This window comes from Hippoglossus hippoglossus, chromosome 9 (genome assembly GCF_009819705.1).
Source record: "Hippoglossus hippoglossus isolate fHipHip1 chromosome 9, fHipHip1.pri, whole genome shotgun sequence".
NCBI classification, from domain to species: domain Eukaryota; kingdom Metazoa; phylum Chordata; class Actinopteri; order Pleuronectiformes; family Pleuronectidae; genus Hippoglossus; species Hippoglossus hippoglossus.
Window position 1 is genome coordinate 22,720,194 of NC_047159.1, and position 14,900 is coordinate 22,735,093.

The 14,900-nt window shown below is 42.3% G+C and overlaps 1 protein-coding gene across 10 annotated transcripts in view; it reads left to right on the forward strand.

Moving 5' to 3' along the window:
* arvcfb (ARVCF delta catenin family member b) overlaps positions 1 to 14,900 on the forward strand; it is a 228,590-nt gene that overhangs the window by 202,317 nt on the left and 11,373 nt on the right. For all 10 annotated transcript variants that reach the window (XM_034594796.1, XM_034594802.1, XM_034594801.1 and 7 more), the window contains 5 exons: positions 6,708 to 6,835; positions 9,163 to 9,313; positions 9,590 to 9,782; positions 11,597 to 11,708; positions 12,009 to 12,096. In XM_034594796.1, the coding sequence (XP_034450687.1) occupies positions 6,708 to 6,835; positions 9,163 to 9,313; positions 9,590 to 9,782; positions 11,597 to 11,708; positions 12,009 to 12,096 (672 nt within the window). The remainder of the gene's footprint in view (positions 1 to 6,707; positions 6,836 to 9,162; positions 9,314 to 9,589; positions 9,783 to 11,596; positions 11,709 to 12,008; positions 12,097 to 14,900) is intronic.

Here is a 14,900-nt window from a genome sequence, read left to right on the forward strand (position 1 = left end):
CACCCCATCACATGGTATGCTGTCCAAGAGAAGGGCCAGCCAGTTGCCACCTTCTGCCTCCCTTTTTCAATATCCAACAAACTAAGGCCAATACACCGTGAGGGTATGCTAATGTGTGCTGCCCCGGGGCTACTCATAGAGATGCCAATGTGTGGCATGGGCCAACTGAGGATGAGAAGAGAGAATGAAGCTCTGACTCCTGAACCCTGTCAGTGTGGCGGGGTGAATGGAGGGTGAACAGCCTTTGCAGCCTGGCAGTGCTCTCTGTTTTGGCTCTGGTCGAAATCTATCAGGAGGGCTGTGCAGAGAATGGGGAGTGAGCCTCCATCACATGTTCTCCCACTGAGAATGAGGACACTTGCATGTTTTAAATCAACTAAACGTGGGTCAAATTCTATTTGGAAAGCATGTTAGTTTTCTGTGTGACCTTTAAGGAGGAGTAGATTTTCACAATGGATTCGCCACAACAGAAATTACACCAGGTGGAGCGGCGGAAAGAGAATTTCAATTAAGTGTACTTTTCTGTGATTTATACTCGGCATTAACATGCAACTCATAACTGACCCTGATTCACACCTGATTTAAAATGCATCTCTAGCATAGAAATGGAATTCAAACGTCTCATTCGCTGGTTGATCCTCTCCCAGCTGTACTCACACTGTGCAATGGACATCAAACATCAATTGCATCCAACCCTGTGGATATTTGCATGCATCCAATAACCCTTCAGCAAAATGTATGTAAATGTGTTTCCCCCAGAAGAGACGAATCATAACACAGCAGTAGTAATAAAAACGTGTCATTTCTCGATCAATTTGCTGCTATTTTATAAACGTGGACAAATGAAGCTTTTCATTTGAGCATTTACTCGTCGCTCTTCTGATTAGAAACATAATGTGACCCAGTGAGCTACTCCGGAGTGAATTGAATGCACTGGCCCTGTTTTTGAACTCCATCCATCTGGTACTCTTCCAAGCAGCATTAGCGCACACACACAAATACATACCACACACACAGAGGGCCCCCGCTAACCCCTGCCAATTTACTTGTTTTGTTTGTGTGGCTCTATCGCTCACCTTTTGGTTTTTAATGAAGCTGAAAGAGTCATGACCATTATTACAACAGTGGCACACTACTTTTAATGATGTGCTTTTTTAGCCATCGCCCTGCTGTGTCTGTGCCCCGCAAAAAGTCTTCATTAGCACTGTAGCACTCTTCCCATGTGTCTGTGTGTACTTACATAAAGACACTCCTACATGAAAAGGGGGCTGGCAGGGTTAAATGAGCATGAGTTTCAGATGTGGAATGAGACTGAAGACTTGACGACACCAGACCTTCCCAACGGAATGGACTCATTTACTTTATTTATGCAGCCTCTTTTTGGAAGAGAATGTAACCCTCTGGTCAGCACTGCTCTAAAAGTATTTGTATTCTCTTTTTTGTACTTAGCTTTCCATGAACCTGTCTTACCTGGAAAGTTCAACAATCATGCACAAAGTCTTTTTGCCCTCATTCCAAGAAATATAATTCCCCAAATAAGCTGATTGTGCATCTCTAATATGACAATGTACATTCCACTAATGTTCCTGTTTACATGCAGCCATACATACAGCACCCTGATGAACAGAAAATGACCCCCTCATGTACTGCAACTACACCTTTTTTAATGTTAATGCCCTGTGGAGAAAGACCATGCATCTCTGTTGTGTAGTTGGTTTATGCCGGACGCACACAGATGAGGCAAGAGGCAGCGTCTTCCTTAAAAGTCCAAACTGAGACGTATGTGCTGTAAACATGTCCAAAGAATGCTCCTGAATGACATCAGTATATCCTACACATTGAGTCAAAAAATTTAGAAATTCAGAATAAATTCAAATTAAGACTATCCAAATTTTACATTACAGCATCAAACTCTAAATTACGTAATTATTTCAGCTGTTTTTTTATTTTTACATATGCCATTCTCTTTATCTTCCTACATCTCTCTCTCCAGTCCTCTTATGTTTCTGTAAAAGTCCCCTATGAGTTGTAGAAAGTGATACGCCATCATGTACCCTTGATTCCATGGAAGTGCTGTATGATGTAAGTGTCCTGGAAAGGGAGCACCGACTAAATGGAGCAAGTGCAACACTTGTTTAGAGGCAGGAAGAGACCCTGGACGTGATGTAGGCATACGGGATCGATGAACATCACTTTTTGACATGCTTGGGCCAGGGTGGTGTGTGTGTGTGTGTGTATGTATGTGTATCCAGTAAGACTGAGAGGTGTGTGTGTGTGTGTGTGTGTGTGTGTGTCCCTTCCTCACCCATCAGGTAATCTGTATCATTTATCAGCCTGTTACATTACTACACACTGGTTTTAATTGCAGTCAATAATGAAGCTGCTTGAGGCGTATTCATTCTTTAGCTCTGTGCTGAGCATCACTCAATCGCTTCAACATAACTTTGTTTTTAACCCAGTTTCCATTTACTGCAGCACCACAAAGCCTCGTCTCTTCAGCGCGCGGGCGCTAATTGCGGGAGTCGTCACCGTCGTCTTCTGCTTTGAAGAATAACCCGCTGCCCCTCCCCTCTCACCTCATTTAGGGATGAGCTTAGATCTCCAGAGCATTTTGTGCATATGTTAGCGAATGTGCCTATTTGTATTTGTATTTGTATTTGTGTGTGTGTGTGTGTGTGTGTGTGTGTGTGTGTGTGTGTGTGTGTGTGTGTGTGTGTGTGTGTGTGTGTGTCTGTCTATCCCTCCATACTAGTTATGAAGCAGAGCTCAGCAGGAGTCCTTAAACGAGGCCACAGTGCTGTATGATGTTTGCCACCAATATTCAGTGTGAGCAGGGGAAATAGACGCGCTGGGCTGAGCTCAGTGGGAGTTTATTTACACTTTAATGTATTGACTCATAGATTATATTTATCATTGTGTTTGTGTATGTTTGAGGTGGTTGGAGGCCATTTGCTCATTCATGCAGAAGTTTATGACAGTGATGGATCATAACTAAATAATACATTTACTGTATTTTACTAATTGCTGTGTTTTGAATATTTACATTATTGGGGAACTAGTGTGAAGTTAACATTCATTTTGCACGTTCACATGGGTTTTCTTTGGGTACACAGTCCAAAGACATGTAAGGTTAAGTGAAGACTCTACATTGACTGTAGGTGTGAATGTGAGTGTAAATGGTTGTTTGTATCTGTATGTTGGCCCTGTGTTATGCTGGCAACCTGTTTCGGGTGTAGCCCACCTCTCGCCCAATCCCAGCTGGAATGGGCTCCCTCTCCACAAGCAAAAGTCAATGGATAAGCAGTAAAGGAGATGATGAGAGTAGTGAGAGTGAACCAGCTTTAAGTCAATGCTGCAAATTTTACTAAAGCAAAAAATGTCAAATACAGGACTTTTACTTATAATTATGTCAACTTTGGTAGATAAATACTATTCCATCACCATATAGCACTCTAGCAATGATAGTTCAAAAGTGGGCAGCTGTTGTGCTCTATTCTCACCGAACAAGAAGCCCACTCACAAACCCTCCGTACCACACTGCCTGATACATCCGTATTTACGTAATCTCAGCTTGTTTGCAGTCTGTCACAGAATATAGGGCTGCCCTGAGCAAAGCAAAGGTCATGTCACACTGACAGCTCATCTCCTCCTCTGAATTGTAAATCTGCCTAACAAACAGGAAACTACTGGACCAAAAATTCTAACAGATAACGACATCAACAACACAAGGGCATGTGCTTGCTTTACCTGGCCAGTGCTATTAGGGGGGATTTGAGGCATTCAGAGCCTCAGTTATAAGGACGCTGAGTGAAAGCTGTGGTAGAGATATTCTCTGGCACCAGGGAGAAATATCAGTAAGGATACTGGAATAAGGTTAAAGGCCCAGTGAATATCCCTCCATTCCCGTCCTCCTTAGTTGAGCAGAACAGATCTTTTTTTTGTCTTAGGTTGCTCATTTGTAAAAGGCCAATGTTCATAAGTTGCTTTAGTTGGTTGTCAAACTAAAACCCCAGGAATTACAAGATGAAAAATTGGGCTTTGCTGATAGAGACGAAATAGACTCAGTCTTGGAGCGCATGCAGGCAAACTTGGCAAACAAAGGTTCAACATTTGGTGCAGACAGAATCTGCCCTGGAGATAAATTGTGTATCAACAGGACTGTGTGCAGGATGGTCTGCAGTTTGCAGAGTGTGCACCCAGTAGGCCCAGAAATCTGAGCAGCGTGCAGAATGTTGCTGAGTGTCTGGTTTGCAGACTCTCCCCTCTTGCGTCATCCCTGAGAAAACCTATTGATGTGAGTCATGTTTTTACATATGGTTACAACCAGGAGCTTGTGCATGACGACTCCTGCCTCTGCTGCTTCTTTGTAAACAGAAGATCTCTCAAGCAGCACAGTCACATCCTCCCGGCCTGGCGGTTCCTCCCACACGCATTCTAAAGCAGGCTTGGCGTGATCTGGAGGGTAAACGCCACGGGGATGTAAACCGGCCCTTTGGAGTGTTAACAACTATGTTGCTGTGTCTGAATCTGGCAATCGCAGAGTGCACCCAGGCTTTGGCTCTCTGTAAATTATGGGCGTGAGATGTGGAGTTGGAGACACAACTGTCAATTTGTGTGTTTCAGTTGTATTTGCCAACCTCAAAAATGTTCCCTCCTCCACTGTTTTCTTTTATGGAAAAAGTAAGTCGATAAAAAAGCAGCTCTTACCCTTAGGATTGCCTCTCAGGGGTTTTTATTTACACTTTTATATTCAGACCCAAGTCACACTTATATTAAAAAAGATTCTCTGTTTCAACATCTCAAAAATGCAGTTAGGGCCTCGTCAGCCCTTGTGCATCAATCAAACAGTGTTACCATGTATCCTTCCCCACATAATACAGGAGTTTTCAAATAGAACCTTGGAAATACTGGCCTCAGAAGATATGGGAATAAACAGTGGGATATATTTTCTTTAATTTGAGCCTAGATGGATAGAAAAAGGATCTTGTAGAGGATAGGGAGGAAGCTGTTGGTAAAATGGTATTTCTGTAAAAGACCGTTTTAGCCACTAGTTTCAAAGCATCAGCTAAGTTGTGATCCAGGCAGCAGACAAATTTTAAAGCCTAAGTGAGTAATAGAGAACTGTGCCGCTGTTGAAGCCTTAGCTCTGGCTTCGTTTCCATAACTGAAGCTCGTGTTATACTTATCACATTTTCAAGTACACGAGGGTCAATTTGTTCACACAGCTACTATACAAGAAGGCCACCAACTGTGCAGGCACTCCTCCAAGAGGTCTCCAAAGAAGTATAACTAGAAGTGTAATGTCGGCCTTACTCTAAAGACATACTTTACGTTGTGCTGTCGAACTTTACGTGTGCACTAGTATCCCAGTTACAATGCGGTTTTGGAATTATAACATTTCCTTAATGACATAAACGTCCCATCATGGAAATATCCCGATTTCACAATCCTGGATAAGCTCTTATTCATATTATTCTTATCATTTTGAGAAATAAGATTTTTTAAACCAGGATACTTATGCATGTATACATCTTTTCCTGGTTTCTGACCTCTGCCGACTTCCTGCCCAGGAGTGGCTTCAGCCATGTGATGAAGCATTAACACAAACAATGTTGGTTCCTCCTGTCTCATGAACGGTTCAACTGTGATACACAGCCAGTAATAGGATGCACTCTTCTTACGGTCATTTTCTCTCCATTCGGTGTCACTGAACCGTGCATCTTCATCCACTGTGTCTTGGTTCTGACTCGTGGCTTTGACAGCACAACATTAGCCAAAGTGGTGGATAAGTTTAATATAGTACGCATGTTAACTCAGTCAGTGCCTATTCAATAATATTTCTCAGCATTGATGTAAAAGAGAACCTGAACACTAAAACACCATCAAAATGTGCCTTTGTAGATCATCACAGTCGTGAGGTAGCTACTGATATCTGAGACGTCCTTGCTTCCTGTGGGGTGATGCATCCCTCCATAAAAAATGTACAAGTCCCTCCAGATATGTGACCAGCAGAAAATGACCTTAACAGAAGAAATATCCATGCTCTGACCTTTTTAATTTAATTCCTGTTGATCCCTTAAAAAAGCACTTAGTGACACACCTGTCTGTACAAAACACAAATGAATGAATATGATCTGTTGAGATGTGACGCCTCCATCTCTCCCTGCGTCTGCACTGTCTAATGGCTGATAATGTAATTACATTTCCATTAGAGGGAGGCCTACTGATTGACTGTGGGGGAATGTTCTTGGTGCTCGTGAGATAAACCTCCTCATAAAACACTCTGGGATTGGTCAGAGCTGTTGGATCCAACACGTCTCCCTCTTGTGTTCACCTCGTTCATAATGCTTCAGTATTACTATGCAGAAACATACTAGACAATGCTTCAGTATTTTGTATTAAAGGTGTTGCAGACTACTGTGGAACCAGTGGACACCACCAGCTCTCCATACAGTCAAATTGTGTGCGATTCCACTGAAACTGGTAGAAATTTTGTGGCGCGAGTCATGGTCGTCCGCAGTTATCAGACCCAAGCTTCTTAACAGTTTCTTCGTGCTGAAGAACTCTCCCCACGGTCTGAGAAACCTCGGCCCTGTACTGTCCGAATGTTCACACAGCCTAATTGGCCTGTCTGTCTTGCCAGGGAGTCTAACAAGTAGCTGTGTGTGTGTGTGTGTGTGTGTGTGTGTCTGTGTATTCCCCTGCAGGCTTTGAGCTGCTGTATCAGCCGGAAGTGGTGAGGCTGTACCTGTCTCTGCTGACGGAGAGCCAGAACTACAACACCTTGGAGGCCGCTGCCGGGGCTCTGCAAAATCTCAGCGCTGGACAGTGGACTGTGAGTCTTACGGGGCTGTTTTGTAAATTTTTTATGAATATATTGCATTGTGTTTGCTTCCATCCTCATCATTCAGATATTTGGATTAATTCGAAACAAAAGTACCTGGACTCAAGTAGGATTAGAACAACAAGAACTACCTGCTGAGGTTCTTGGAGTCATTGCCACAAGGTGTAAATCGACTGTGTTTCTACAAACCATGTTGCAACTGTTTAAGGAGAAGTCAATTCTAGACAGAGGCACAAATGAACCAGACAGCAGCTCGCTCACATAGTAAAGTCCATCAAAAACCTATTGCTAGGATGGTTGGGGACTGAAAAATGAAAAATGCTCTGCCACTATTAAAAGATCATAACAGCCAGATATCAGCAAAGGAAAGCAATATTCTGACTATTGACCTTATTCTGAATAAGAAATTATTTCGATTTTGGTGTTTACATTAATTGGTAATAAAATATTCCATTCATATTCCTGTTTAAGATGAATTAAGAAGTAGGAGTTGGTTCAAAATAATCCATATGTCTTAAAGGTTGGGTTGGTTAGTTATATTACTTGATGAAACTGTGTCACACCCCAATAGCCATCAAAAAATGTATTTGCCTGAAAAAAAATCGAGTGTCCTCGCAGGACTGTAGTCAACATTCAGTCGGAATGAAATGATCGACTGTCGTACGTGTGTCCATCTCTAACTGACCTGCCTGCCCGTGCTCTCACTGCGCATGCCTGGAGTCTTGAGCCGGAGAGACATACACCGCTGATGCAGAGATGATAGCCAGACGTTCCTGAGGTGGTCAAGGAAAACTCAGCTTCTAGTACTTGTCAGGCAGTGCAAGTTCCTGTCGGCATAGCTTTGACACGTTGGGAGGGGGTGGGATGTATCGTCTGCATATTGTAACCTGCTCTTGCTAGCTTTACCAGTATTACCGACCCTAGCTTTAATTTGAAGATACTGTTTACATGGCAGTGTCTTATTCAGACTATTGACTTAAATGGGTTAACATTGGTATTGGAATATTGGTGTCCATGTAAAGATAGTAATTGAGCACTTTGAAAATTAAATCATGGAAAGAGAATTAGAAATATCTAGATGGACGTATAGTAGATACAGTCTGTTTATCTATAATACATTTCTTGGTTAGGACCTTCCATCTGTGTGGGATTCCATAACTAGATATGGGCTTGATAACTAATATACACCAAACTCATCTCTTGCCTCTGATGATGGATGATGTGAGAACCTCTCCAGCCAGGTACAGACATTTATTCCAATTAGAGAAGCTGTGGAGTTGCTGAGAGGCTGTCTGGCTCGCAGGCAACAGTGAATTATCAACAGGGAAAGTTAGTTGTCAGACGCGCAGCACCTCAGGCAAGAGCGGTCACTTATGTTTTTCAGCGGACTGGCTATATTCAGCCCACGGCAGCATTATCGCGGTAACGCTTCTCTTAACACCCATGTGTCAGACTGTAAACACATCCCTCAGCCGTGTGAATTCGTCAGCAGCACCAGGCCTCGCTAGCTCGAACTCTTCAGATTTTTTTTACCGTCCAGCCCCGTGTCTCACATTTACTGTTGTGAATAATTCAAGAATAGTGATTTCCAGCTAAGGTGAGCATTTTGAGGAAAAATCCTTCTCTTCCTTTTTTTTGTGATTTTTTTTTTTTTCCATGTTGAAGCTGATCAGAATTCTTGGCCCAGCTCAGGAACCTGCACAACCACTAACCCATCCTCACACTGTCACATGTGCTGGCTGGACAAAGCATGTCCCTGCTGCTTGGGAGGATAGTGGAGCTTCTTGTTTTAATCCTCCTCATTCTTTGCTTTGGCTCTTATCACAGGATTGAACTGTTTTCCAAGGCTTACCACTGCCACCTGGTGGTTCAGCTGTGCCCGTCCTCTGCTTAATGACATCTCTGGGGCATCAGTACTTAGAGGAGAGACCCTTTTATGTAAAACTTAATGTTTCATGTTACAAAAAAATGAGAAGTAAAAATCTACTGATGTTTAAATTAAGACACATTATGTCACATGTCCATTCAGAGCCCCACTGTGTAATGTTGTGAATTAGTCAAGACCAAGGAGCAGAGCTGAGCTATCGTGAAGTTGCCAAGTGAAGGAATCAAAAATAAAATGTACTGCCCGCACTGTTGCAGAGGTGACCTGCCTCCTCCAGTGGAGTGTGGTCATACTGGGCAGCTCCCAGGTGGGAGTCTGTATGTCTACATGAATGTCAAACAGGATGCCCTGCGCTCACTCAGCCTACACATGAGGTTTAAGGTTGACGTTATAAAAAAAAGAGTCACAACATAACAGTCCTTCTGCCCTCCAGTGGTCCAACTACATCCGAGCCACGGTGCGTAAGGAGAAGGGTCTTCCCATCCTGGTGGAGCTGCTGCGCTCTGACTCGGACAAGGTGGTCCGAGCTGTGTCCATCGCCCTGCGCAACCTGTCCATCGACCGCCGCAACAAGGACCTGATCGGTACGAACCATCAGCCATTAATACAACACAAACTATCACAAATATAGTGAATATCACGATTGTTTTTTATTTGGCCATTGTAAAACCAACAAGAGTAAAGATAAAGAGTAAACCAGGGTATGGCTTCTTAAATCACAAAGGTTCAGTCTTCTTTAAGTCTGACTTTAACAAAACTCTCATGGTACGATATACAGATTTACACAGATTGAATAATTAAGCCTATAAAACCATATTATCTCAGCCCTCTCACCTACTTTACAAAACTTCACCTTACAGGAAGCTATGCCATGCGAGACTTGGTGAGCAACCTGCCCAGCGGTCAGCAGCGACCAGCTAAGAACCTGGAGGAGGACACCGTGGTCGCCATCCTCAACACCATCCACGAGATCGTCACCGACAGCTCGGAAAACGCCCGCTCCCTCATCCAGGCCCAGGCCATAGAGAAGCTGGTGGCCATCAACAGGACCAGGTAAGACTGTGTTTTCAGTAGATCACATATTGTACCAAAAATGCAATCAATGTCGCTTACAACCATTTCTATAGAGTGGTACATTGTCTTTGAATTAAAATAAGGTTGTAAATTGATTTTGTGGGGGATTAAATTAAATTTTTACACATGAGTTAACACATTTAAACACTCAACACTGGCAGAACTCCTTTTTATAATAAGGTGCTGAACAAATGCCTACTTCACCCAAATACTCACTGTGTCAAGTGAACTGTAGTCGATTGCCCTTTTTCTTGTAGCCCAGCATCACCAGTGAATCTCGAAACTCTCATTTCATTTAAATTTCAAGGGGCTCGATGCCAAAATTCCTCTGGATAGACAATGGGATAGATGATCAGATCAATGAAATCAAATCTACAAACACTGTAAGTGCAGTATACTGCTATCTGTTCATTTAATACTGTCAAAATAGCAGATTCAACACAACTCTCCACACAAGCGGCAAACATATTGGTTATATTGTTAACGAAACTGCTTCTATGTTGGTCATCATACGTAACCTGCCCCACTTTAGATAGAGTGATTGGATCCAGCAGTTTCATTGTGGCTCAGAATCAGGCCACGGCCACACATTCGTGAATGTAGCCGTGACAAACCTTTTCCTCATTTCACTTCCAATCTGTGTGAGCGAGGGGGCGAATAAAACATTTGCTTCTTGTGGCGAAGCAAATCCGCAGCGTGGCTTCGCAGGCAGTTCTACTTTGGGGAAATCTGACAAATATTTGCTTCACATTTGCAGATGTGTGACCGTGCCCTCAGTCTGATGGGGTGAAGATGAATAAACCTGAGCTCATTGATTGGTCGGGTTTCCAGCCAGGCCACTTCCCTTGTGTGTCTTTACAGTAGTCACTCATATCACCTACTGTACCGTAGGTCAGACAGTCTGTGTTACTGTCAGTGAACCAAACAGAAACAATGAGTTCATATTCATGTACACTGTGGCAGAAGTGTAGGATGGAGACATTATACACATACAGTACAGATAATTACAGTGTGACCTTGAAAGCAATTTGCATCATGAGCCTTTATATTAGTATTCATGAAGGATAATGAAGTGTGCTTCTAATGGGCCGAGCTCGACGACCACAACACTACACTCTAACAAGCCCGAGCCCACACACACCGCTACCCACCACACATTAATTAACAGGCTTTCAGAACTGGAGGGCATTGTTATACAGGGCGCCTCTGAAGCGGCTGCTTATACAAGTAAGTGATTAGTCATTCCTCGAAGTTCTCCTCAACAGCCCGATAATGAAAACTAACAGACACTGTTTCGAGAGGTGTCTTATATTATCATAATGTTAGCCATTCCAAAATGAAGTGAGGTCGCACAACAGCAAGCTACTCATTTAAGATTAAGAGCCCTTTTCAAAGGCTCGTCACTTTGTGGTGGAGTATTGATCATACAGAGTCAGGTCTAACTAGCATGAATATACATAGTTCATCCGCAGTCCAAATAGCTGTGATTTCTCTCAGCCCTATGAGATCAACGTACTTTGAAGTGAGCCCCCACCCCCCCTGTAATTAATACTGGTGGCTCAGAGGTAGCTAATGAAGGGAAATACACGCTCATCTGGCTATGAATTAAAAACTAGACCCTGGAGCCACTCAGGGGACTTAAAGGCTTTGAATAAAGAGATTGATAGCAGGAGCCGCGGCGTGCTACTATCGCTCACTCAGCCCTCAGAGTTCAGGGGGTAGATGGGGCATCTGATTTGAATTGCTCTAGTTATTCCTTCATTTATTTCTAACTTCTTCTTTTTTTTTTTAAGCCAATCAGCTCGTGAAACAAAGGCAGCGTCCCATGTGCTGCAGACGGTGTGGAGCTATAAGGAGCTAAGAAACGCTTTGACTAAGGACGGCTGGAACAAGAGCCACTTCCAGGTACAGAACTGTGCTCTCGTGGACGATTGTTGTTGACATATATGTTGGTCTAGAGAATTTTTATTGTGATTTCAGGCCCCTGAAATATTATTTTTGAGAAGAGTCACTTCTCTATTACAGTAATGGACGTTCCCAATAAGATAATATGACAAAAATGATTAGTTGTGTCACTGGGTAAGATAATTATAGATCAGTCTCCCTTGACACACATTTGTAAATACAGCATGTGTATGGAACAAGGTGATAAACACATACAGCTCCATGATGTTTACATGCGGTTTGCTCTGTCGCTTCTCTCAGCCCACAGTGACAACCACTCCTAAAGCAATCAAGAACGGCAAACCAGGATATGATGACACCACTCTACCCCTGATGGAGAAGAACCAAGGTCAGTTTAAGTGTGTTGGGGTTTGTCTAGAGGACAAATGGGTGGGATGAGGTAGGGAAAAACCACTGAGACCCTCAACAGAATGAGGAACAATTAAATGCACAAATGGACTATTTCAAAATGTGGTAATTTAAAGTACAAGGCTGGTAATTTATGTTATTGTCAACAAATCCCATGAAAATACGAAAACCAACTTTTTTGTCTTTTGGTACTTTTCAACTTCACTGCCCTGTCTCTTGTACCAAATAGTCCGAAACGTTACATTTCCTACCAAACACATTTCTGAATCATGAACATTAAAAGACATTTTTGCAAATGTCACTCAAACTGAATGTTTTGGCAGGACAATTTTCAGTAGTGGATGAAGACAAATTGGTGTATTTTCAAAAGCAGTGTGGTTTATGTTTATGTGGAGCTAATTAAAAATGAAGAACAGTCCTCGTGTTCACATCAATATTGTCTTTTCTTTGTTTTTATACAACAATTGAGCTCAACAGAAGATATAAATAAATATCAGACTACACAGAGTTTTGGTTTTGGATAGACAATCAGAGCAATGAAACGTGATGTAGCAATATTTATTTATTGACAATGGTAAAAAATGTGACTATACTTGACCTGTGTATGCAGGTTAACACAAAATATAAACTACCTGTATTTTCCTGCCAGTTTCCTGACATGTAGTATCCCACCTGTATTGTCCTTTTTAAACAAAATACTATCAGATACTATAAAACAGCATTTAGCTCAGTGTGGGTCCAGTTGTTGAGGACATCAATGTTTTTACATTGAAGCATCATGCTTACCACATTATTACTCATCCCCTGTGTGTGTGTGGGGGGGGGGGGGGGGGGGGTGTGGCCCCCCCCCCCCAGAGCCACATTCAAAGGAGTTAAAAACAAAGCTCATTACATGGGAGATGGAGTTTTGAGCGTCATTATTGCTGCTGTTAAACTGAAAACCTGTCACTCTCAGAAAAGTTAACAAGCACAAAGAAATGTTGTTGAATGTTTTTTTTTAATCTTGGGTTTTACATTGATGTAATAAGGTCAGGGATGATGAGAATTTCTCCTCCCGCATGCACTGAAAGACTCTATAGCCGTATCCAATCAAACACAGAAGGTAAGAAAAGAGGTTTCTAGAATAGCAGCAGTATGTGTGGGGGAGAGAGGGAGGGAGGAAGGGAGGAAGGGAGGGAGGGAGACGTGTGCAGAACATTGGCCCAACAACAAACATCTCTTCGACAGAGGAGTCTGTAGCATAGCAGCACATTTCTGTCCTGACTTTTTTTTTTTGCATCCATACGCATGCGGCGCTCATGCCTGCCCACTCTCAGTTTGCATTATTCAATCACTGGCTGAGAACCATTACCCTGAAAAGTAGCGGCAGTTTTGGCTCAGTGACTCGGTGTATGAGTGTGTGTGTGTGTGTGTGCCGCTTTTGAACAAATGGCATATGAATGCTTTTCAGGCACCAGGAAATGTGGCAGTGGTGATATGATACCTATGGATGAGCTGGGTCCAGGTAAGAGCCAGACTGCATGATTGTCCTCAGCCAAAGACGAGCTCGCTCTCCTCTAATCTGTCTCCAGTGTCCCATAAATTCCACATCTCTTCCACTAGACCTTCAACCGTGGCCAATATGTTTTTTTTTCCTTAAAAGTGAAAATTCAAACCTCTGAACTCTCTAATCTTGGTATGATGGCTTTGGACTGAGCTTCAGACAAGTCGCTCTTTGATGCTGCGTGCAAGACCTCTCTCTCGACAAGATGTTTGTACAAATCTGGGCCTTCATTAGAAGCTTGACACCAAAAGATGTGGGTGGTTATCCGCTTAATACATAATGAATACATGCTCAATATGTCAGAGGACAGATTTCCTCTGCTGTACCCACTTCAGAGTCAATTATTCTGCAACTCTGAAGCTCTGCCTTTTCTTATGTGAACAAACTCAATCCTCTTGTGAATCATTTGGAAAGATAGAATAAGACTGAAGAAGAGTTTTTGCCATGAAGAATTAACCATTTAGAGGTATGTTTTATTTATCCATTAGGATATTAATAGAGCATCCAACAGAATGAATCTAAAACTAAAAACATTTAGACGTTTTACCTCCGCCAAGAAAGTCATGTTTTAATTCCTCTCCTTGTTTGTTGGTTGGTTTGTTTGTAAGATAACACAAACACAACCAAACTGTTTTACAGAAAACCGATGTGGTTTGGGTTGGTGAAGAATATTTAAATGTTGCTGCCGATTTACAGGATTTAACATTTGTAGTATTTTTAAACCTTGTCTCTGTTTTCCCAGGGAACAATTCAAGGATCATGATGAAAACAACACTGATATTTAGGGAACTGATATCTATGAGTGTGACATGTGTTGCAGCTTGATTGAGTTTAAGGGGAATGTTGGGCCTTGACGGAAGTTTGTGCCATTCTACTTTATTTTTGTACAGCTACTTTTAACAAGGACAAGCATAACTCCGAGGACGGTGTGACACAAAGTAAAGACTATGATGATGAAGGGCAGTTTCCTGACAGCTGGTGATCAAATTTTAAAAAATGCAGAAAAAGTCTTCTTCTAGGTTTTGTATGAAAAAATAATATTAAGAAAATTCTTAAATGATATAACTGTGGATGCAGCGTAGATACTGGAAGCCAATTGTGCAGCTTAATAAATGTATATAAAGTTATATAAAGATAAGACCTTCAGTATACTCGACATCCCTATCCAATCACATTGTTTAAGTGCACTGTTTACTTCAGCATATATGCATTGCTCCGCTATGAGCAGTTTTAATGAATAA